This window comes from Condylostylus longicornis, unplaced genomic scaffold, assembly GCF_029603195.1.
Source record: "Condylostylus longicornis isolate FDR11 unplaced genomic scaffold, ASM2960319v2 ptg000077l, whole genome shotgun sequence".
NCBI classification, from domain to species: Eukaryota; Metazoa; Arthropoda; class Insecta; order Diptera; family Dolichopodidae; genus Condylostylus; species Condylostylus longicornis.
The window spans coordinates 2436484-2460560 of record NW_026578045.1 but is presented as its reverse complement, the minus strand read 5'-3'; the positions used below and the strand labels follow the sequence as shown (position 1 = coordinate 2460560).

The following is a 24077-nucleotide window of genomic DNA, read 5'->3' as shown; positions in this document are numbered from 1 at the left end:
CCGCCGTTGAGCTTTCAAGCTTTTTTATTAGATTGCCTATACAATGTTAAAATATTTAAAAAACAGAAAAATTTTAATAAATTTTACATTCAGAGACAGCAAAATTTATAAACATCATCGGAAAATTTTTCTAATGAGGTCTCTGCTTTTTTCTGCGTATTCAAAACAATTTCTAAACAATTTGGAACTTACTACATCTTTGAAAGCTTTTAAATATAGAACGTGAAATATTGCACTAAAAAGGTTTGGTTTTTTTTTAACAATATGGAAGCCAGAGAAACTCTATTATAAAACAAAAAATACTTTTTTAAAAATCAAAAGTAACAATAAAAGTGTTTGGCCCAATGGGGTCCAGACCCAGTATTTCTGTGCTCAATTTAATTGTACACCTTTTCATCTATAGTTTATTTTTAATTAAAAATTGAAAATTATAAAAAATATTAATTATTTATTACTTCACAATTATTTTCTTTTTTTACAATTTATATTTTAAACGTATATAAACAAATTTAGTTTTAAGTTTAAAAAATAAAGAGAAAAAAAACAATAAAAAAAAACTCAAAAATATTCATAAATTGAATAATTATTTAGAAGATAAAAATATTTTTATTAATTATATATATATATATATATATATATATATTATTAAAAGAGGAAACATAAAAAAAGTTATTAAGGGAAAAATCGTTTTAATGATAAATAGCAAAATTAATAGAAATAAAAAAAAAAAAATTAAAAATTAAAATTATTAAAAAAAAAAAATCCAAATATGTAAGTGAAAAAAATTTTTATTAATTATTGATAAAATCAATTTGCATAAGAATTATAAAACAAACACAAAAAAAAATAAATAAATTAATTAATTAATTAATTGATAACATATGTAATTTTAAAGGAATATGTGAAATTTAAAAATAAATGTGATTTTTTTTAAGTTTATTTTTTTTTCTTTTTTTTTTCAGAAAGAAAAATTATATAAAATACATAAATATATATTAAACAAAAAAAAGAAAAAAAAATATGTTTATTATTAAAACAAAACCAAACAAAAAACAAACAAAAAAAAAAATTATATAAAGAAATTTTAGAAATACTTCATTAAAAATAAAACTTTAATTTAAAAACGAAAAAAAAAAAATAAATAAAAAGAGAAATAAAAAAAAAAATATTAATTTGAGTTTTAATTTAAAATTTAGACCCTTATTATGGTTGGCGAAACGAATGAAATTTTTGCCGAATATGAATTTTTGGTATTGTGATTAGCGAATTCGGCGAATGAAATTTAAGGCGCTGTCAAATCTGTCGAATGAAAATTCTGTGTGACAAGCTTGGCGAATGAAACCAAAAATCAAATTAATACGTAAGTGCTTTTTTTTTTAATGGATATTATAGCATTTACAGTGATATAATGGAAAAATCTATCTGTAAGGTTAGTTAATAAAATTCTACAAATTATTGTAAAAAATATTATTTTCGGTAGGAATGAAATAATTCGCCGATCATAATTTAAAATATCATTCACCTAGTCCACACGATTCGCCTAGTCATTCGCTTCGCCGAACATAATATAAGTTCAATAAAGTTTGATGCATTAAAGTTTATTAAAATTAAATAACAATAAATAGAACCTAAGAAACACTATATAAATTTTTATATTTTAAAAATCAAGAGGGACTATTTAAAATTCTAAATAAGTAAAAATATTTCAATCAAAATCAAATGACTCATTTCTACCCTAGATCGTGGATTTCAATGAAGAGGTAAAAGTGCATCGTGACCAGAAGATATATAAATCTATTGTAACCCCGAAGTAGGTGTGGAAAAAAACCTTACAACACCCTCTCGAGACCCATCTTCCTGGTGAATTCGAGAAACTTTAAAGGCTCGGCAGACTGCAGCTCTGCCGGAGTTAGAACGTTGTTTCCCAGTACCACTCTACTCATTCGGGTGAGGACCCTGCACTCTCTCATATTTTACCTAATTATACCGTATAATAAACTGTTTTGAAAGTTGTACTTATGAAAATATGTTTATTTTTAATATTGCAACCAACAGATGATGCAATTTTACAATATGCAACTTTAAATTAAACTGTATGTATAGTTGAACGTTTTCGAACCGAATTTCATGGATTTAACTCAATTAATTTTTGAAATATTTAAAGTGGAATTGGAGAAAATTAAGGATAAGGTCTTTTTCTGTAGTAATATAAAGTTTAGAATTTAAAATGTTATCTTGCGTAAGTATGTATAACAGACAAGATTTATATGAAAACAAATTTGTACAATATGTTTATTTATTATATCATGAAGTTCTCCACAGTTTCACTAATCTACCATCAGATGTCTCATTGTATATGTCAGTTTTCACAAAAATGTCCTGCTCAAATATTAGTAGATTAGGCATCTCATTTCAAAATTCAAAAACACCTGTTTTTATATTTTGTTCTGTCATTTTTGTGCGATGACATTATTGTTCTCATAAGAAATTTTAATAAAATATTGGAAATAATTAAAATTGCCATTTTAAAATGAATGTAATGGAAACGACAGAACATCTGTTAGCACTCAAAGGTAAAAGAAATTATATTTTATATTTTTTTATGTACGTTATAATTCTTTAATTTTCGTTATTTAGTTATGAGGCTGACGCAACCTACTTTAGTGAGTCCACAAATAATAACATCTGAAAATAAAGATCTTCCCCAAGGAATATTTCAACAAATACTTCAAAATGATGTAACATCTGTTTCAGGAGCAGAAACTTTAGCAGCTGGACAATTTATGTTATTGCCACAAAGTTTTGGCAGTATCTATTTGGGCGAAACGTTTTCAAGTTATATTTGTGTTCATAATTGTGCTAATCATCCAGTTGATGGAGTTACAGTCAAAGCTGATCTTCAATCTAATACCACTAGAATAAGTTTACCATTAAATGAGAAACAAAATACTCCGGTAACTTTAAATACAGAACAAACTCTTGATGATGTGATTCATTATGAAGTCAAAGAAATTGGGACACACATGTATTGATAAACAAATTTAGTTGTAATTTATTTTTTAAGATTTAACTCTTATTTATTTTTTTAGATTAGTTTGTGAAGTTAATTATATGACACCAGCTGGTTTTGCTCAATCGTTTAGAAAATTTTTCAAATTTCAAGTTTTAAAACCATTAGATGTAAAAACAAAGTTTTATAATGCTGAAACTGATGAGATCTACCTTGAAGCTCAGGTTTTTTAATTTTCGTTTAATTTTTTATTATATTTAAGTAATAAATTTATTAAGTTTATATTTAAGTAATAATATATTTGTAGATTCAAAATAAAACTTCTGGTCCTATTTGTTTAGAAAAAGTTGAATTGGATAGTTCAGAACAATACACAGGTATTATAACTAAAAGTAAAAAATAGTATTAGATTATAAAATTATTTTAATTTTAGTAACATCTTTGAATACACTTCCTAATGGCGAGTCAGTTTTTACAGCAAAAAATATGTTGCAACCAGAAAATAGTTGTCAATTTTTATATTGTATCAAAGTAAATTAACTTTCTTTTAATTCTTATTATAAAAAGTTAATGTTTTATATTTAAAATAAAGCCTATACCAGAAATTGCTAAGGACATGGCGGCACTTCGAGTTGCAAACATAATAGGAAAACTTGACATTGTTTGGCGATCGAACCTTGGCGAAAGAGGTCGTCTACAAACCAGCCAACTACAGAGAAATGTAAATTTTATATAATTTAACATTTTAAATTTTTACTTAATGGAATTTTATTTTAGCCAATTGAATATTCTGATTTGAGATTGAAAGTGGTTGAAGCTAAGAATATTGTAAAAATAGGAGAACCATTTACATTTATTTGTCGTGTTAGCAATACAACAGAACGGCCAATGGATTTAAGCGCTAAATTAGATACAAAAACACGATTTGGATGTGATTATACCGGTTCAGCTGAATTTAATATTGGCCAAATTGATGCTGGAAAATATAAAGATTTTCCATTGACAGTTTTGCCAGCCAAATTAGGTTTAATTAATATAAGTAACTTAATATTATCGAATACAATTCTTAAGAAACCTTACAAATTTGATGATTTTGTTCAAGTTTTTGTTGTCGATTCTGACTATAGAGAGGATGAAGCATTCCAGATGAATAAATTTGTAAGATATGATATAATGCAAACGGTTAATTAGTATTATTGATGCATTTCAATAAAATAAAGAAATAATGTCTTGTTTAAATAATTTTATTTTATTTTTACTTTTTTATATTTGAATTTCAAGTTTGTTTCGGAAAATTTCGAGATACATGAATTTTTACGTTTACAAAAAAAAAAAACGTTATAAAAATCTTACATGAACTTAACAGAAAATAGTATCAACATCTTTTTATAAATAATAGTTGTAATATAAATATGTACATGCCGGTTAATTTTAACAAAACATTTAGTAACAAAAGTTGTAACACAAGATTTTTCGAGAACTTATAATTTATACTCTTAACTAACTTACATTTTACAAAAATTTCAGTAATATTAAATAGACAAATATTTTACTTTTTGCGTTTTGAAGTAGTTTTTTCAATCGATGCCATATCTCCAAAATTATATTTGATTTTTAATTTTTCCCTTATCAATAATCCTTTTATTAACCGCTTCCAATTCCCATAAACTCTACTTTCATACTTTTCTAGTTCTTTACGTGCATGTTCTTCTTGATCTTCTTCCCAAGCCTGAACTACTTGATCTTTGAATTCTTCACATACAACGAATCCATCCAGGAGTGGATGACAAGATCCTTGATGGAAATCAAAACCAATAACAGCTGGCGCACAATCAATTCTTAATTTTTTGCAAATTCTACTTAAACCTGGCACTAAAAATTTAATACACAATATAATGTAGTACATTTTTAAAATTTTTAGACAATATGAGCAATTTAAAATTACATATATTTTTGAACTTACATTGTAAATGTACAGTTTTTTTAGGTAACATAGTGGGTTTAAATAGTTCCACATTACCATACGCATTCCGTGGAACAATTCCGTTTTCTGCGGTTGGAGGTTCATAATCTTGTGTCTGCCAATATCCAAATATTTCAAGTGGCTGATCTTTAATCACACTGGACGTCATCTTTTAAAATAAAATGTATATTTTCCAAAAATTTACATTTTTCAAAATTATATACATAATTGGAAGCAAGTACTTACTTTATCCCACTTAGGTCGAGCTTTAACAATTTTGTACGGTTTTTCGCCAGGCTTAACAACTTTAGCAGCCTTAAGCCATATTTCCCTAGAATGTAATAAATGAACGCAATCTCTTGGATATATTGGTTCGCCTCTAATAAAACCCAAAGTTGGAGCATTTGGAGGATAAATTCCTTCAAATTTTAGTAAGTGTCTTTCGAGAGCATATAAAGGATGATTTTTAAATCTGAAATTTAGAATAAAGTAAAAAACATTTATTCAAATTCGGTACTGTAAAAGATAATTATAACCTACTCATTTATTGTTGTTGGCAGTGGTTTATCCATATGTATTTTTTCTAATTCTCTATCTTCAGCAATATCTCTTGAATTTTTAACACCCAAATATTTACGAATAGCGATATCAAGCCATTGCTTATCAACTCTTTGTTTACGCGTTACCGTATTCCATTGTGGACAATATCTGGGTGATACATCTTTTAATGAATTATCATTATTCCATGCAAAAACATATGAGACTGGTGATGTAGCTTCCCTCTAAAAATAAAAATTAAATATATACAATATAAGTTATTAATTTAAATTACAAATTCCGAGGTATTTTTGTGAAAAAAAATTTATGTAAATCTTACCCTTAAACTGTCGACACAATGAATTTTTGTTTTAAATAAATCAATGCATATCCATTGATCTTCGGTTTCAGAATACACTTCTACCCATATATTCATACCAGATTTCTTTTTTGAATTTGTGATTGCATCTTCATCATCAGTTGAAAGAACGCGGCGATCTTTAACTCTTGATAATAATTTATTTTGAAGTTTTGGTTTTTTTGGGGGAGATGTCTCAAAATCAGTATCTGTATCGGAATTATCTGCATACACTTTTTCTTTTAAGGTTTTTTTCTTTGGCAAACTATTGGCGCCGTCTAATTGAGGAATTTTTAATTTTTCTTTTAGAGACTGGCTTTTGTTTTCGAAACTGTTTTCTTTTATATTTGAAGAGCTTTTTTGAAAGAATGATGAAGATATAACAATTTTTGGACTTGGACTACGTTTGTTATCCTTTTGAATGTTTAATTTAGTTTTCTCATTATTTTTTTTCGATTTAATTAAACGTTGACTTTTAGAAGTCTCTGAATTTTCAGTTCCGGTTTTAATAAAATGAGGTGAAATATGAAATTTAGGACTTGGCGAACGACTTTTATTTGAATTTTTTGCTTTTTTGCTTGTTGAAGGTTCATTTTGTTCAATATTATTCGTTTTCATTGATTCTGTCTGTGCTTTTCTTTGAGTTCTTGTTTTCACTGGGCTAAAATCATGTTTTTCTTCTGGAGTTTCTTGCTTATCTGCTTCAGTTACTTTAATTTTTGGCTTAGATGAGTCACTTCCATTTAATTTTTCTACTTTTGCCCCTTTTTTTAATGTAGTTTTGGAAGAGCCTCTAGTTTCCACTGAATTCTTAATCTCATTTGGTTTTGAATCCAGTACTTTATCTTTTATTTTCTCTATAGTTTTAGGTTCCTCTATAGATATTTTTTTGTTTACTTTTTTTGTATCAACAGTTTTTGTTTTGTTAACACTCTTAAGGTTATCCTTTTTCCCTTCAGGTTTTTTTGTTTTCAAAGAGCACAAATCTTCTGCAGCAGGTTTAATTGGTAATGTAACTAAATTCATTATCAATCGACATTGAATTCCCATAGCCCTTAATAAAACTATAAAAATTAAAACAAAATCTTTTTTACAAATCGCTGATTTTGACTTAATTTGTAATGCTAACGATACTGGAATTGCTGATTTAGTTTTTAAATCTGAATAAACATTTTCACTTTTTAATTGCATTACAGCCTTGTACCATTTAGAAATCGATTCAAAATATTTAATACATGTTCTTCCATTTGGATAGGATTTTTCACTTGGAAGTAACTTTAAAGCTTGTGCCATCAACTCAGTATTATTTAACGCTCTATTTAAATAAACTCCATGTGCTATATTACATAGTAAACTGACTTTATGAAAAATCATACAATTTTCTTTAATTATACGATTTAATCTTCTCATTAGTTGGGCTTGTTCATCTGTTGTTCTTTTTTCTCTTCTATGATTTTCTGGGAATCCTACTGTAATTTCTATTCCATCATTTAATTTTGCATTTTCATCGTTTTCTTCTTCTGAAAAATATAATTTAAATGTTATGAAGAACACCAAACTGCAAGACCTAATCACGAAGTTTAAAAATATGCTCATAATAATAAACTTCGAAAGCGAAACTTGCCCCTTTTATTGATCTTATTTGTGAAAAAAAATATATTTTTGATGTATTAAAATAAAAATTACTGCTATTTGTGATTAGAAATCCAATACTAGTACTTTTATTTGAATAAAGTTTCGATTTATATTTTTATAAAAAATTACTCTTTGCATAAAAATTGTAAAAAAGTTCGTTTTACTGAAATTTTGTACTATGATTTTTTTTTTTTTGTTACTAACTACTTGTTAAAGGTTTACTTAAGAATAGATTTCTTTTTTTTACCTTCAACTTCTTCCCACTCGGAATCTGAATTTTTTATTTTATTCGGCAGTTTTGATTTTGTTGACTTTTTCTCTTCCTGAATTTTTGATGTGGATGCTTCTCCAAGTGCTAAAAGTGAGGATACATCATCTTTCTTATCGTGAACTACAGTATTAGATTTTCCTGATTTTGAGTTCTTTTTGACTTCATCAATTGCGTTTTTATACTCGTAAAATTGTTTAAAAGGGCTTGCATCTGCACAACTTTTCTCATTATTCTCATTTCCACTTTCTTCTTTAATACTTTCCATATCATCTTCATTATCAGAAATGTTCGTTGATAGTCCCAAATTGCAATCAAAATTTGGAGCTTCATCATCCTCTTGCTCTGATTTTTCTTTGTTACTTTTTACATCAAAAAAACTTGATTTTAGATCAAGTTTTTCTGGATCAACCAAAAAATTTTCCACACTACTCCCTGAATCTGAATCATTACCATCATTTTCTTTGGTTGTATTTAAATTTGAACTTTTCACAGATGTAATACTTGTAGCAATAGTTTTTGGCGGAGGATTATATCTTTTAAACATTTTATCACGCAATGTTGGTACTCTGAGTTTTGAAATTAGCTTTTTGGTTTTGTGCAATCCTTTAGAAGCACTTTTGGTAGTTTCCCTAAAAATACCGCAATTTTAATTTTGAACGATATACAAACATTTATTCTAACTAAAAAGAACCTTTTCTTTTTTGGCGGAGGAGATACAGCAAAATCCTCATCTAATTCGCCACTGGATACATCCTCTTCATCTTCTGAATGTTCAACTGTATTAACAATAAAGATAATTATAAGTTATGAAATACAATGTATATATGTATACAATTATGAATGTTTGACTTTTTTTGTTTAATTTCACCTTCTTTGTTTTTAGCAGGCGTCCATTCATCTTCACTTGCAGAAAAATCATTTTCTGATTCGCTATTAAAATCTTCATCATCAGACATTATTTAAATTTTTTTTTATTTATTATAATTTGAGATAAATTGAAATTATGTATACTTAAACACTGGCGCAAAAACTAATTTTCTGATATTATTAATAATTTTGACGGCTATTCTGTTGGTAAAAGTTTACAAACAAATTTAAGCCGGCTACTACAAAATATTCTTTGTAAAGCTGTCAGCTATTGTAAGTGACATTTAGTAGTACCTTTAAAATTTTATTTTGCAAATCGCAATAAATTCATCGTGAATTATGAAGCTATAATTTATTCGCAAGGCGTGTGTTCTTCTTCGAAATATTAGAAGTGAATGGCCAAAATTTTAAGGAAAATTTACATTTTATATTTAACAAAATAACGAGAATGTAAGTAATACAATTAACCTGATTCTCTGAATTCTTTGAAATCCCCGAATTCTTTAAATTCTTGTTCTTTCCTTTCTGGGAAAGGTGCATGAGTGAAATTATTAAGGATTTTACATTTCTTTGGATAGTTTTTAAATTATATTTTATTTTTTATAAAATATTATTTCCTTTATCTTTCAAATTTTTTCATGTTCCTTAGCTTTTATATATTTAATATGAAAATTTAATTTTTTTTTTTTAATGATTCATAATTTTTTGTTTCATTGTAAAATTTTTCAATCAATTTTTAAGCGCAATTATTTTCGAAATAATCGAAACCCTAAAATATTCAATCTAATTTATATAATACACAAACTTGCAATTAAAAATTTTATTTTCATAATTAATATAATTAGTAAAACAAGCGTTCGTTGACGCAAAATTTAGGTTATTTAATTTGTTGACAATTAATATGTAGTTGAAATTGAACAAAATATGGCAATACTATACTTTGTCAATCGACAGAATCGAATTCGACATCGAGGAAGAGAAATTTCCACAGCTACAAAAATATTTACAAATTTTCAAAATAATAAGCAAAATAAGTTTATTTTAATTTCAAAATAAATTATTTAAACTAAAATAAAACTATTTTAAATTTAAGCAAAAGTGAAATATTAAAATTGAATAAGTGTATAAAAGAAAAAGGAATTTGAGCGCTAAGAACAAGGACTCTACTAGCTCGAAATTTTTTTTTTATTATAATAAACAGAAAAAACCAAAAAGGAAAAAAAAATTCCATGCTCGTTCTTAAAATTTATAAAATTAGCGTTCTAATAAAAATCAATGATAAAATTAATATTTTTGATTCATAAATATTGTTTGTGGAAATAAAAAAGACTTTACAATGAACATGGGAAGTGGTGATGATAGGGTGTATGCAGCTGAAAGAATAATATTAAAACGGGTTCGCAAGGTAATAAAAGTTTTATAAATTGATAGATGCGGTCTTATATGTTAAAAAACTTCCCATAAGCATTAATTTTATTATTTTTACCGCGTTCATACTATATAAAATTCTAATTACGTCATAAAAATTTTGCGTCTAATACTGTAAATATAATAGTAAATCATTTGACGTAAATACCAACAATTTTTGTATATACTTAATAAAATATGTACACATTAGTTAATCTTGTATTTCTATTTAGTGTTTATAAACAAATCCTACGCAAATTTCTTATAAACTGGTGCAATTCATATTTTGTTCCAATATTTCAATTGATATAATGTGCCCCATATATTTTATACTAGTAGGTATATACTGTCATATCTATATTTTATTTGAAAAGTTCCTTAATTTCCAAATATTTGCAATATGTAGCAATTATTTGTCTTTAATTTAAATTTTTAATTACATACATATACATAAAATTGAAATATTTAAAAACAAATCGTATTTTTTTTTTTTTATTTTAGGGAAAGGTTGAGTATCGGGTCAAATGGAAAGGTTGGAATCAAAGATATAATACATGGGAACCAGAAGAAAATATTTTGGATCGTCGTTTAATCGACATATACGAACAAAGTTTAAGAGGAGGTACAGGAACACCATCAAAACGTGGACCTAAAAAGAAAGAAAAAGAACCAGATCCGGATCCAACAGAAACTGATGAAGATGAGGAAGTTGACGCGGAATCAGAAAAGGATATGGCAATAAATGAAAAAGAAATTACAAAGAAAAAAGATTCCAAATCAAAAATTGATAAATTGAATACTAATAATTTGCTGTCTAGTCGAAGATCTGAATCTCCAATAAATGGTGATAATGATTCAAACTCAAGTAGTAGTGAAGATCAGCCATTAAGTCGAAAAGATTTAGCTATCGGTACAAAACGAAAAGCTGAAGTTTTAAAAGAATCTGGTAAAATTGGTGTTACTATAAAAACATCACCAGATGGTCCACCATCATCAAAAATTCATTGTATTGATCAGCAAACATCAGCAGCACCAGTATCTACACCAACACATAATACAGCTCCATTATCACCAGAAACACCTGCATCAAGACCAGAACAAGATATTCCAATAGAACAAAAAACAATATCCGAACAATCATTTGTTAAAGAAGAAGAAAATGAAGAAAATGAACCATCACAAATACAAAATGAACATCAACAGCAACAGTTACAACAACAAAATCAACATCACAATAAAGGAGGCGTAAATCAAAATGTTAATGATAATAATTTATCAATATTGGATAAAAAACAATCTCGAGAAAATAATATAATACCTGCACCACAAGCACCACATTCACCAAATGTTGCACCACCACGTTTATGGCTACCAAAATGTAAATTTATTGATCAAGTTTTTATTACAGATGTTACAGTCAATTTAGAAACAGTTACTATACGTGAATGTAAAACTGAACGAGGATTTTTTCGTGAAAGAGATCTAAAAAATAGTGATATTACAAATTAAGGTAATGATTAAAATATCAAAATTTTTTTGAAAAGATTTAAAATTAAAACATAAGGCTGATTAAGAATGGGAAAAAAATATACTATTGTAAAAGACAAAAAAAACAAAAAAAAAACAAAAAAAAAAAAGTAAAAAGAAAAATTTACTTGTGTAAACTTTTCATTTTGAAATATTTTGTATATACATAGTTCTATATTTAAAAAAAATTACTATTAATAAACTTGCTACGTTTTATATATTCTAGAAGTATATATATATATATATAATAATTGCTTTTTTATATTTTTTAAGCTGAGCTTAAAAATTCTTCTATTTAACATGAAATTTTTTCTTAAATATTTTACAAAGGAAAAATTCAATAAAATTTTTTAAAATACTATTTTTTTTACTCTTTTCTTTTGCATTACTTAAATTTCTGAATTTAATTAAAATAAAGTCGCGTGTATACAATACATAAATTATAAGACAATATTCTGTACAAAATATTTTTTTTTTATTTTATATTTTTTCAATTGAATATTGTAACTGCTCTGTGTATAAAAAATAATTTTATTGACTAAAAGTTTAAAATGAAAAATTTTATCAGTAATATAAAAGAAGCATTTAAATATTTTCAAATAATATCTCTTTTATTTTTTTTCTTGATTTCCGTGAAATTTATAATAATTTTTGGATATGAAATAAATTTATAATGGGGTGATTTAATTATTTTAAATAAATAAGAGGCTACCTTACATAATTTAAAAGAAAAGAATAAATTTCAATTTAACTTTATAGTTTTTCATTACAAATCTATCAGCAACTTCATATAAAGGGTAGGTGATAAATCTATCAGCTGATATTTTAAAAATTATTTAGTAATTTGATAATTTTTCTTTTTTTTTTTTTAAATATACAAAATATTCTTTTATAGAAATACAAAATGAATGTGTAATATCTCAATAATATGCATTAAATTGCTATTTTACAAGAACTTTTATTGAAATTAATATTGAAATAAAAACTAAAATAAAATATAAAACAAAAAAAAAAATTAAATTTAAAATTTATGTTTCGATGTGGTTTATAAATTTAATAATATTTAAATATAAAATAGTAACAAAATACAAAAAAAAAAATAGCTTGTTAGCTAGAATTTTTTAGTTCCTACAAAAAACAAAAATAAAAAAAGAAAACAAATTGTATTATTCAATTTTAAATTAAAAAGGAGCTAAACAAACACAAAAAAAAAATTTTTAAAAATCTTTAGCAATAGAATAAAACAAAAATTATAATTAATTTTTTCTGTTTTCAGTGTTAGATACTTTTTATTATACATTTTTTTTTTTTCAATAAAAATTTCCTTACAAAATAATTACATAAAAATTTTAAAAGATAATTAAATATTTTTCACATAACAAAAAACACAAAATATCAGGAAATGTATTTCATATAAAAATGGCAAGGATACGTATTTTGTTAGAATATTTAAAATAAAATGAAATAAAAACCTATTTATTAAATTTTGCATTAAAATCTTAATTACAAAATAAATAAAAAACAAAAAAAAAAAACGTTTTATTATTATTAACTAATAATTATTATTATTATTATTAAAAATATACCAGAGAAATAAGGAAAAAAAAACAAAAAGCTAATAAAAATATAGTCAAAATCGCATTATATATAGTGCATGCTTAATTAAATATTTAATTAATCATAAATAATATTAATTTTAAAAAAGAAAGAAAAAAATGTTATAAACGTTTGTTTAATACCAAAACCTGAAATAATTTTCAAAATCAAAAGCTATTAATATTTAAATAACAAAAAAAAGAAAATAGGAGAAAACAGAAATTAAAAATAAAGAACAATAAAAAAAAAATAATAAAAAATTAGTTATTATTTTAATAAATAAATATTGTTGGAAACAATTATTAATTTAATAAAATTATTAACTTTGAATCCAAAAAAAAAACACAAACATTACAATATTTATTTTCTATAATTACAAATAACTTTAATAAAATTCTCTAATAGTTGATCCTTTTTTCTAATAATTTATAAATTTCAATCACAATATTAAATTTTTTACTTTTTCTTTTAAATTTTTATTCTAAAATTTACAAAATTTTCTTTCTTTTCTCTTGTGATTAAATTTCAATTCAATTTTTAATTAAATTCAAAATATTTTATTTTAAACAATTGGAATATTATATAAAATACATTAAATGTATTTTGAAGAAATATAAATGTAAATAATAAAAATAATTTAATCCTGCAAAATTTTAATTTTAAAATAAAATGAATTTTATACGATCTTGATTACCGTAAAATTTTAATAATATAAAAAGGAATATAAAAAACTTATACATTGCAAAAGTTTTTTTTAGGCATTTAGAAAATTTAAATATTACATTTAAATGGAGTAAAAAATAAAAAAAAAAAATTTATTATTGGAAAAAATAATAATTTACAATTTTAAAATTAATAATTTAATTATTACAATTTTTTTTTAAATTTTTCTTTATAAATTTTTTATCAATTGTGTAAAATAGAAAATAAAAAGAAAGTAAATTTCTGTTTTTTCGATGAAATTTACATTTGTATATAATAATTAAAATTTTTTTTGAAATTTTTTAAGAAGAAGAAAAACCGATTCTCAACATTATAATTATATTATATTTATTCTTAGAAATAAATAAAAATTAAAACAAAAATTAAATTAAAACAAAAAATTAAAAATATGTAAAAAGTAAAAAAAAAAAAAATATGTATGATATAAAAGAAATTTTTGAATATTTATAATTGAATTGGTGATAATTAAATGGTTAATTATTATTATAATTAATTATTATTATCAATTAATTATTTACATAATATAATTGCAATTGTATTCCAAAATCCATATTTCTTTTTTGTTGTTCATGCTTTTCTATTTTAATTTTAAAAATTTCTTGAAATTATAATATTTTAAAATTTAATCCCTCGAAATAAATTTTATACATAATTTTTTTTGCAAATTATTATTTACAATTCATAAATAAACATAATAAAATTGTATCATAATATAGATAAATTGTAAATTAAAATGTATTTAAATTATTTTCAATATTATTTTTTTTAATTGAATTAATTTCTTTTTAATTACCTTAATCATTAAAATTTAATATTCCAATTTAAATAATTTAAATTACACAATATAATGGAAAAAAATTAATATATGAGAAATCTTAATTAGATAAGAATAAAATTCAATATAAATTTTTCGTTGAATATCACCAAAATATATTAATTTTGATTACAAACAAAATAAACCAAACCAAGTCAATCGTCTCCGATTAGCTTATAATTTGTTAATAATATACTAAATTTTTTAAAATATAAATAATCATTCATAATCTTGTTATCGGAAATTGTTTCCTTTTTTTTTTTTTTAAATTTATAATGAAAATACTTAGAAAAGAAAAAACAAATACATAAATCATATTTGTGAAAAAATATAATTTTTTTTTTTTAAAATTCTTTAAATATAAAATATTTTTGGATTAATACTTTTTATATTATAATTTCATTTAATTTTTTTTTTATATTCAATAAATAAAATTTATAAGAATTTTTTTAAGTTATTTTGCTGCTATTTTTTTTCCAATGAAAAATACTTTTTTTTCCATTCTTATTTAATAATATTATTTGTTTTATATACCAAATATTTAAGAAAAAAAAAATTGATTATATTTAAAGAAAATAAAATAATAATTGAGCAATTTATTTCTTACGAATTTACTTTGTATATTATCAAAAAAAAACTAGTTAACTAATAAAATTATATTTAAATATAATTTAAATATTTAAATATATTTTTATATATTTATATAAACAAATTTAATAATTATCTTATTTATACTTTTATAATATATTGATAATAAAATTCAAATATTTCTTTGGTCTCTTATTTAATTAAAAATATAATATTCTTCTATTAAATGTAAATTTAAAATTTATTTAAAATTAAATTATTAATTAAAGCTTTTTATTTATTGTTCTCTTTTTTTTTTTGTATTTTTTCTATTTCAAGAAATATTTTCTTCCAAAACATTTTTCTAATTTAGTTTTCAAAAAAAAATTTAAAAGCAAATAAACAAAAAAGTATTCTTTAAGATCTTATGTATAAATTAATAAGCATTTAATATGAGTATTGCTTGCCTATTTTATGGTATTTAAATATAGAAAAATAAAATAAAAATATACATAAAATTTAATACAACATAACTTGTATGTGCGTATATTAATTAAATGTTAATTGAAATATAATTAATTGCATATTATAAAATATACTTCTATATTATTCAAATTATTATATTATGTAAAATTTATATTCATATTTATATTAGTATGCATAAATCAGAGAGTAAATTTAAAAAAAGAAAAACAAAAAGAAATTTATTTTTATATCCATGTAGAAAAGAAAAAAAACAAAAAAAAAATTTCAAAAAAAAAAAATAAATAAATTCCTATAAAAAAAAAAAAACAATTTTAATTTGTTAATTATATTATATAATATTAACAAACAAACAAAAAAAAAAAATAATAAGAAAAACAAAAGAGCAAAATACTACTTCAGTATATATACATACATATATACATTATTATATAAATTATTTTAGGCCTAAGGAAAAATTGTAAATTAAAATTAACTATTAAAATTACTATTAAAAAAGAAAATTAATATTAGTTTTCAAAAATAAATTACAGAATGAAAAAAAAAAATATAAATAATTTTTTAATTTTTTTTTTTTTTTTAAATATAAAAAGTCGAGAATTTCGTGTTAATCATCGAATTATACGAATAAAATTTCAGAAATCCATATTCTAATTAAGTGATTTTTAAAAATTCAGTTCTAGCTTAGATCTCAATGCAAAGCATGTTCGATAAATCAAAAGTGTAATATTTACTAAAAAAGAAGCATATTCGAAAAATGTGGCATTTTTGAAATTCTAAAAAATTTTTTAAAGACTTTTTTTTTGTTTTGAATGCTAACTCTAGTTTAGAAGTATTTGTTCATTTAATATAGTTTTATAGAGTAAGATTTTGAATATGTGTGCTGCGGCATTGTTACACAACACTATTACTTTAGTTTTGGAATAAAAAAGAATTAATTTGTTGCTAAATGCTATTAATTATTTTGAAATAGCATATTCCAGCAATTCTAATGATTAAAATTATGTTGCATATGTAACATAAAATTAAATTTTGAATTTTAATCAAAATATCCGTATTGCTTTCCAATATTTTATAAAAAAAAAAAAAACCAATGATTCCCGTCTGAACGTTTAAAAAAATTTGTGAGAAAAATTATATTTTTTGTTTAATTTTATTCTTTTAATTTTATTATTATTAAACTTTTATGGTTTATTTTTTTCAATATTGTTTCAATTCAAAATTTCGATATAAACACATAAGAAATAAATTATATAATTAAAAAATCATTTTCCGCATCCTCCTAATATGGTGCATATCATTGCACGATTCATTTTTGCCTCTGCATTAATTTCTTTCACATATACTGTACATAAAAAAAAAACTATTACTACCAAAGTTGTTAGACACTGAAAAAAAAATTGAATTAAAAACAAAGGAAAAAAGAAATAATTAAAAATAAAAAAATTTTAAAATTTTATAACAAAAAATATCTTACAATTTTTATGAACATTTTTCAAAAATAAAATTATCATCGATATTCTTTAATGAAATGATATTGAAACGAATAAAAAAATAAAACGTCTTTTTATAGCAGATTTTTTATTTTTTGAACAAATAAATTTTATGAATATACTTTTTAAAATAGAAATATATATAGGTACATATAGAAATCAAATAACTTATATTCGTCTAATATTAAACAATTATTTAAATATTAAATAATTAAAAAAAAATAATAATAATATATTTACATTCGTTCATATACGAGTACATATGCAATCATCATTATTTATAAATACAAATTTTTTTTTTTGTTAAATTATACAAAATGTATAATTATATATTATAATTGATAATTAATTATATTAAAAGAAGCATAGACTTCATAATCTAAATTTCATCTCATATTTTTTGGAATTGTGATAAATTTCAAATTTAAAACCTAAATATTAATATACATGCACCTATTAATTAGGTATGCACGCTAGAATGCACGTATTTAATTCTTGACATTATAAAAATAAAAGACTTGGCAAATATACATGCATTGATCCGAGAAAGTACCTGAAAAGCCGTTAATTTAATTAGCTGTTAAATGAGAATGGGAATGTGACTGTAATAAATTACATTAGTGACGTATTACAATTAAAATTTTTAAACCTAAATTAAAAAAATATAACAATTGTATTGTATTATGTAATCTTATAAAAGCATTTTTATAAGACGCGTTCATGTTTTTATGAAAGCTAATATTTCACGCTTTTAAACAATTATTTTTGTATTAACAGTTAGATATTATTCTGTGTATTTGAAAATATTTATTTAAAAAAATTAATCACTCAAATAAGTTTCTGTAAGTGATTATAATCTGTAGTTCATATGTATGAATATGTATGCATATATAAATATAAATTATTTATATTTAATATAAATAAGTAACACTTTTATATAAATAAAAGACAGTCATATTAAATTTTTGTTTTGACATTTAAATAAAATGTATGTAATACGAGTATATTTAATGTGCCAAAATTTTAATATTATACAAAAATCATTATTTGTATAGTAATTGCATAAAGCTTCTTTAATTTGATTTGAATTTTTGAAAAAAAAAAAAAATTCTGTATTATTAGCCACATCCAGCTAAAGAGCATATCGCATGCGGAGATATTTTTCCTTCTGTATCAATTCCTTCAGCGTATGCCATGCATATAACAAGTCCAATTGCCATCATTAATGTTCCTAAACACTAAAAGACAAATTTTATGAAAATTTTTTAAAAATATTAAAATTAAAATTTACAATTTTTAAGAACATTTTTGAAAAATTAAATTTTTTAATGATAACGTATAACGTATAACGTGGATAAACTAAAACTGAACCAAAAGATGTTCCTTTATATATAAAATTTTTTTTGAAACATAGAAAAAAATTAATTTATTTTATATATAATACGTATCTACATTATATCATTTACTTGATTATTTGTCAAACATTATTTATTTGTTTAATTGTTAAATAAATTAATAAAGTTTTAATACAAAAATTAGGGCAATCATTATTGACAATATTTAAAGGCTCATCATTGAGCCGTTTAATTTTAATGAGTTTAAATAGTGTTTTTGTGGGAATTGGCCGTTAACTGGCTGAATTGGGTTGGCCGGTTTTTGTGGGAAGGGTTGACGGAACACAATTCGATTACTTTCTACAAAAAAGGTTCCCGAAATGACCGTGACTGACGGTCAGCCCTTACAGTCGCTTAAAATTAAACGGCGAATGAAACTATTGTGGGAAGTGTCCCTAAATCAAGGTTGATGATCACTTCCCACAGAAACATTATTCAGCCTATTTAAATTAAAGGGTTGAATGATGCTTTTATGGGAAGTGACTATGAAAAATTTTGCTTATATTTTTAATAAATTTAAATAATAATATTCAGTCGTCTAATTTTAATAGGTTGAATAATGTTCCCGTTAGAAGCGATCATTAGTCCAAATTTACATGTCTTATTTCATTAAATTACTCTTAACGTAACTGCATACAATATAATGTTACAAATCAATATGTATAAAGTTATTTTTAAGATATCGTTAATAACTTAACGTAAAGATTTCCTGAATTATTCCATATAATATAAATTAAGAGATTGGGATTGATATAAATATTTTAATTCAAATAATGTCAGATTTTAAAATAGTTGAGTTTTCGTGAATAAGATTTATTTGAATGCTTTTTTTTTGTATAGTCACTTTTTATGATAAACCTGTAATATAAAAATTTTTATAAAAGTAAAGTTAAATATCTTAGATGCATATATGTAATAAAAATCACTTTTATTTCGCAATTACAACACAGCCTTTATTTGAAACAACCTGTTATTGTACAATAAGATGAAATTTAACATTTATATGGCATACTTAGGTATATACTATTTACATATATATATAAAGATACAAATAAACATATTACATCAAAAATATACAATACAATATAATATTAGAAATATAAATCCTAGCCCCAACTTTGAATTTGTGGTGGTTTAACACAACCGCACATTATGGGACAACTTGAAACTGGCATTTTCGGTATTTGTTGGTAATCTGTATAGAAATGTATAAAAAATTTGAATTAATTTTTTTTTCAAACTGCAAGTTTTGATAAATAAAATCTCTCCACAAGATAGATTTAAATAATTTTAATGTACATATGCGCAAATTATCATTGTTCAATAGTACATAAAAATTTCCGATCTTATATTATATTCAACAAATTACATGAAATTTCACAATTTCACAAATAATTCTGTGTTTATACCCGTGCGAACGGCTATATTAAATTTGCCTTACCGTTTGTAATGTTAAGAAATAATGGTCTGAGATATAGACTATGTGTATGTTTTTGATCAGCGTCGAATTCTGAGTTGATTTATCTTTGTTTGACCGTCTGTGCGTCCGTTCGTCCGTCCCAATGATAACTCAAAAACTAATTGAGCTAAGTTCACCATAGTTTCACAAATGACTTGTTGTAGTAAGTGCTAGAATCCTATTTAAATTGGACATGATCGGCGTACTGGTTCTGGTAGCTGCCATATAACTTCAAAATTTATTTGGCTATATTTCAGAATCTATAAAAGCTGTGGCACACACAAAAAACTATATTAGAAGGGCCAATGTATCTGATAAAAATCGTTGAAATTACTTGACACCTTCTGGCAGCTGACATACAACTTCAAGAGTTATTTGGCTATATGTCAGAAACTGTAAAAGCTCTGATATTAAAATTTCGCACAAGTACATATATAAATAGGGCCGATATGTTTGATTAAACTAATTGAAATTTCTTGGCTTTTTCTGGTACCTGCCGCACAACTTGAAAAGTTATTCGGCTATATCTCAGAAACTATAAAAGCTGTGATATTGAAATTTCACACAAACGAATATATTAGTAAGGCCAATGTGCTTGATAATAATGTCGTTGAAATTGCTTCGGTCTTTCTCCTAGCAGTCATACAACTCCAAAAGTTATTTGGCATCATCTCACAAGTTATTGAAATTATAATATAGAAATCTCGTCAAAACAAGTGTATTATTAGGGCTGTTATATGTGATAAAAATCATTGAAATTTCTTGTTTCGTTTCTCATAGAAAATATTGAAATTTTGAACAGTACTAAAATTTTGCGTAAAGTAATATGGTAATACGGCAACTTAAAGTCATAGTTTGTCCCATAGTCAGCTATGGCATATTTATCCGCACATAGGATAAGAAATTCGTACGGGTATCACAGATTTGACACAGTCAACTGTATTTTTTCTCATTTTTTTAAATTCTTCAACACCACTAATTTACTTACCTTCACAATAATTTTTCGCATTGAATATAACCATTGAATTATAGGACATAAATCTGCATGGGGTACCATCGCCCGTAACTAAAGTAGCACATATTCCGGGCAAAGGAGTTGTAGTGGTCGTTGTCGTGGTTGTAGTAGTTGTAGTGGTCGGAGTTGTTGTTGTGGGTGTTGTTGTTGTTGTTGTTGTTGTGGACGTTGTAGTTGTCGATGTCGTTGTTGTTGTAGTTGTTGGTGAAGTTATTATTGTTCCAGTCAAAGTTTCCGTACTCTCACTGGAGCCAGATTCATCGCTGCCATCTTCACCAGACTCAGAACTGCCGCTTCCGGAGTTATAAGATGTATAGGAAGTGTAACCTGTTCCTGTGTATGTCGTTCCGTATGAAGTAGGACTTGTTATTGTACCAGTAGTAAGAGTTTCTGTACTTTCGCTAGAACCGGATTCGCTACTATTTCCTTCACCAGACTCAGAACTGCCGCTTCCGGAGGTATAAGATGTATAGGAAGTGTAACCTGTTCCTGTGTATGTCGTTCCGTATGAAGTAGGACTTGTTATTGTACCAGTAGTAAGAGTATCTGTACTTTCGCTGGAACCGGATTCGCTACTATCTCCTTCACCAGACTCAGAACTGCCGCTTCCGGAGGTATAAGATGTATAGGAAGTGTAACCTGTTCCTGTGTATGTCGTTCCGTATGAAGTAGGACTTGTTATTGTACCAGTAGTAAGAGTTTCTGTACTTTCGCTGGAACCGGATTCGCTACTATCTCCTTCACCAGACTCAGAACTGCCGCTTCCGGAGGTATAAGATGTATAGGAAGTGTAACCTGTTCCTGTGTATGTCGTTCCGTATGAAGTAGGACTTGTTATTGTACCAGTAGTAAGAGTTTCTGTACTTTCGCTGGAACCTGATTCGCTACTATCTCCTTCACCAGACTCAGAACTGCCGCTTCCGGAGGTATAAGATGTATAGGAAGTGTAACCTGTTCCTGTGTATGTCGTTCCGTATGAAGTAGGACTTGTTATTGTACCAGTAGTAAGAGTTTCTGTACTTTCGCTGGAACCGGATTCGCTACTATCTCCTTCACCAGACTCAGAACTGCCGCTTCCGGAGGTATAAGATGTATAGGAAGTGTAACCTGTTCCTGTGTATGTCGTTCCGTATGAAGTAGGACTTGTTATTGTACCAGTAGTAAGAGTTTCTGTACTTTCGCTGGAACCGGATTCGCTACTATCTCCTTCACCAGACTCAGAACTGCCCCTTCCGGAGGTATAAGATGTATAGGAAGTGTAACCTGTTCCTGTGTATGTCGTTCCGTATGAAGTAGGATTTGTTATTGTACCAGTAGTAAGAGTTTCTGTACTTTCGCTGGAACCGGATTCGCTACTATCTCCTTCACCAGACTCAGAACTGCCGCTTCCGGAGGTATAAGATGTATAGGAAGTGTAACCTGTTCCTGTGTATGTCGTTCCGTATGAAGTAGAACTTGTAATTGTACCAGTAGTAAGAGTTTCTGTACTTTCGCTGGAACCTGATTCGCTACTATCTCCTTCACCAGACTCAAAACTGCCGCTTCCGGAGGTATAAGATGTATAGGAAGTGTAACCTGTTCCTGTGTATGTCGTTCCGTATGAAGTAGGACTTGTTATTGTACCAGTAGTAAGAGTTTCTGTACTTTCGCTGGAACCGGATTCGCTACTATCTCCTTCACCAGACTCAGAACTGCCGCTTCCGGAGTTATAAGATGTATAGGAAGTGTAACCTGTTCCTGTGTATGTCGTTCCGTATGAAGTAGGACTTGTTATTGTACTAGTAGTAAGAGTTTCTGTACTTTCGCTGGAAGCGGATTCGCTACTATCTCCTTCACCAGACTCAGAACTGCCGCTTCCGGAGGTATAAGATGTATAGGAAGTGTAACCTGTTCCTGTGTATGTCGTTCCGTATGCAGTAGGACTTGTTATTGTACCAGTAGTAAGAGTTTCTGTACTTTCGCTAGAACCGGATTCGCTACTATCTCCTTCACCAGACTCAGAACTGCCGCTTCCGGAGGTATAAGATGTATAGGAAGTGTAGCCTGTTCCTGTGTAGGTCGTTCCGTATGAAGTAGGACTTGTTATTGTGCCAGTAGTAAGAGTTTCTGTACTTTCGCTGGAACCGGATTCGCTACTATCTCCTTCACCAGACTCAGAACTGCCGCTTCCCAAGGTATAAGATGTATAGGAAGTGTAACCTGTTCCTGTGTATGTCGTTCCGTATGAAGTAGGACTTGTTATTGTACCAGTAGTAAGAGTTTCTGTACTTTCGCTAGAACCGGATTCGCTACTATTTCCTTCACCAGACTCAGAACTGCCGCTTCCGGAGGTATAAGATGTATAGGAAGTGTAACCTGTTCCTGTGTATGTCGTTCCGTATGAAGTAGGACTTGTTATTGTACCAGTAGTAAGAGTATCTGTACTTTCGCTGGAACCGGATTCGCTACTATCTCCTTCACCAGACTCAGAACTGCCGCTTCCGGAGGTATAAGATGTATAGGAAGTGTAACCTGTTCCTGTGTATGTCGTTCCGTATGAAGTAGGACTTGTTATTGTACCAGTAGTAAGAGTTTCTGTACTTTCGCTGGAACCGGATTCGCTACTATCTCCTTCACCAGACTCAGAACTGCCGCTTCCGGAGGTATAAGATGTATAGGAAGTGTAACCTGTTCCTGTGTATGTCGTTCCGTATGAAGTAGGACTTGTTATTGTACCAGTAGTAAGAGTTTCTGTACTTTCGCTAGAACCGGATTCGCTACTATCTCCTTCACCAGACTCAGAACTGCCGCTTCCGGAGGTATAAGATGTATAGGAAGTGTAACCTGTTCCTGTGTATGTCGTTCCGTATGAAGTAGGACTTGTTATTGTACCAGTAGTAAGAGTTTCTGTACTTTCGCTGGAACCTGATTCGCTACTATCTCCTTCACCAGACTCAGAACTGCCGCTTCCGGAGGTAT

General features: G+C 25.9%; 4 protein-coding genes across 4 annotated transcripts; 2 read left to right on the top strand and 2 right to left on the bottom strand.

The window, feature by feature from the left end:
- The first annotated feature begins 2445 nt into the window (after positions 1-2445).
- On the top strand, positions 2446-4238 carry LOC129612816 (probable trafficking protein particle complex subunit 13 homolog). The gene is made up of 7 exons (XM_055526598.1): positions 2446-2573; positions 2638-3025; positions 3090-3234; positions 3318-3387; positions 3444-3541; positions 3603-3731; positions 3788-4238. The coding sequence occupies exons 1-7, from the start codon at positions 2531-2533 to the stop codon at positions 4199-4201; spliced, it is 1287 nt and encodes a 428-aa protein (XP_055382573.1). The 5' UTR covers positions 2446-2530; the 3' UTR covers positions 4202-4238.
- A 67-nt stretch (positions 4239-4305) lies between these two features.
- LOC129612818 (DNA repair protein complementing XP-C cells homolog) lies at positions 4306-8848 on the bottom strand. Its single transcript, XM_055526599.1, has 8 exons — positions 8643-8848; positions 8466-8550; positions 7751-8403; positions 5851-7388; positions 5514-5755; positions 5220-5445; positions 4974-5142; positions 4306-4882 (listed from the first exon to the last, which is right to left on the bottom strand). Exons 1-8 carry the CDS (start codon positions 8728-8730, stop codon positions 4560-4562), a joined length of 3324 nt encoding a protein of 1107 aa, XP_055382574.1. The 5' UTR covers positions 8731-8848; the 3' UTR covers positions 4306-4559.
- A 754-nt stretch (positions 8849-9602) lies between these two features.
- LOC129612821 (polycomb group protein Pc-like) lies at positions 9603-11751 on the top strand. Its single transcript, XM_055526604.1, has 2 exons — positions 9603-10046; positions 10550-11751. Exons 1-2 carry the CDS (start codon positions 9978-9980, stop codon positions 11555-11557), a joined length of 1077 nt encoding a protein of 358 aa, XP_055382579.1. The 5' UTR covers positions 9603-9977; the 3' UTR covers positions 11558-11751.
- Positions 11752-19751: 8000 nt separating this feature from the next.
- Positions 19752-23445, bottom strand: LOC129612744 (integumentary mucin C.1-like; the record flags this gene model as incomplete). The annotated part of the gene is made up of 4 exons (XM_055526504.1): positions 19752-19840; positions 21093-21399; positions 22894-22947; positions 23359-23445. Coding segments are annotated over 4 exons (537 nt in total), but the record flags the coding sequence as incomplete, so codon positions are not given.
- Positions 23446-24077: the final 632 nt, after the last annotated feature.

Bases quoted from the DNA above. Each gene is read 5' to 3' on its own strand.
- LOC129612818 (XM_055526599.1), bottom strand. From the start codon at position 8,730: ATGTCTGATGATGAAGATTTTAATAGCGAATCAGAAAATGATTTTTCT. The intron at 8,551-8,642 runs GTGAAATTAAAC...TTGTTAATACAG, and splicing joins GCCTGCTAAAAACAAAGAAG to TTGAACATTCAGAAGATGAA. The intron at 7,389-7,750 runs GTAAAAAAAAGA...TATATTTTTCAG, and splicing joins CGAGTGGGAAGAAGTTGAAG to AAGAAGAAAACGATGAAAAT.
- LOC129612816 (XM_055526598.1), top strand. From the start codon at position 2,531: ATGAATGTAATGGAAACGACAGAACATCTGTTAGCACTCAAAG. The intron at 3,388-3,443 runs GTATTATAACTA...TTTTAATTTTAG, and splicing joins TAGTTCAGAACAATACACAG to TAACATCTTTGAATACACTT. The intron at 3,732-3,787 runs GTAAATTTTATA...ATTTTATTTTAG, and splicing joins CCAGCCAACTACAGAGAAAT to CCAATTGAATATTCTGATTT.
- LOC129612821 (XM_055526604.1), top strand. From the start codon at position 9,978: ATGAACATGGGAAGTGGTGATGATAGGGTGTATGCAGCTGAAAGAATA. The intron at 10,047-10,549 runs GTAATAAAAGTT...TTTTTATTTTAG, and splicing joins TATTAAAACGGGTTCGCAAG to GGAAAGGTTGAGTATCGGGT.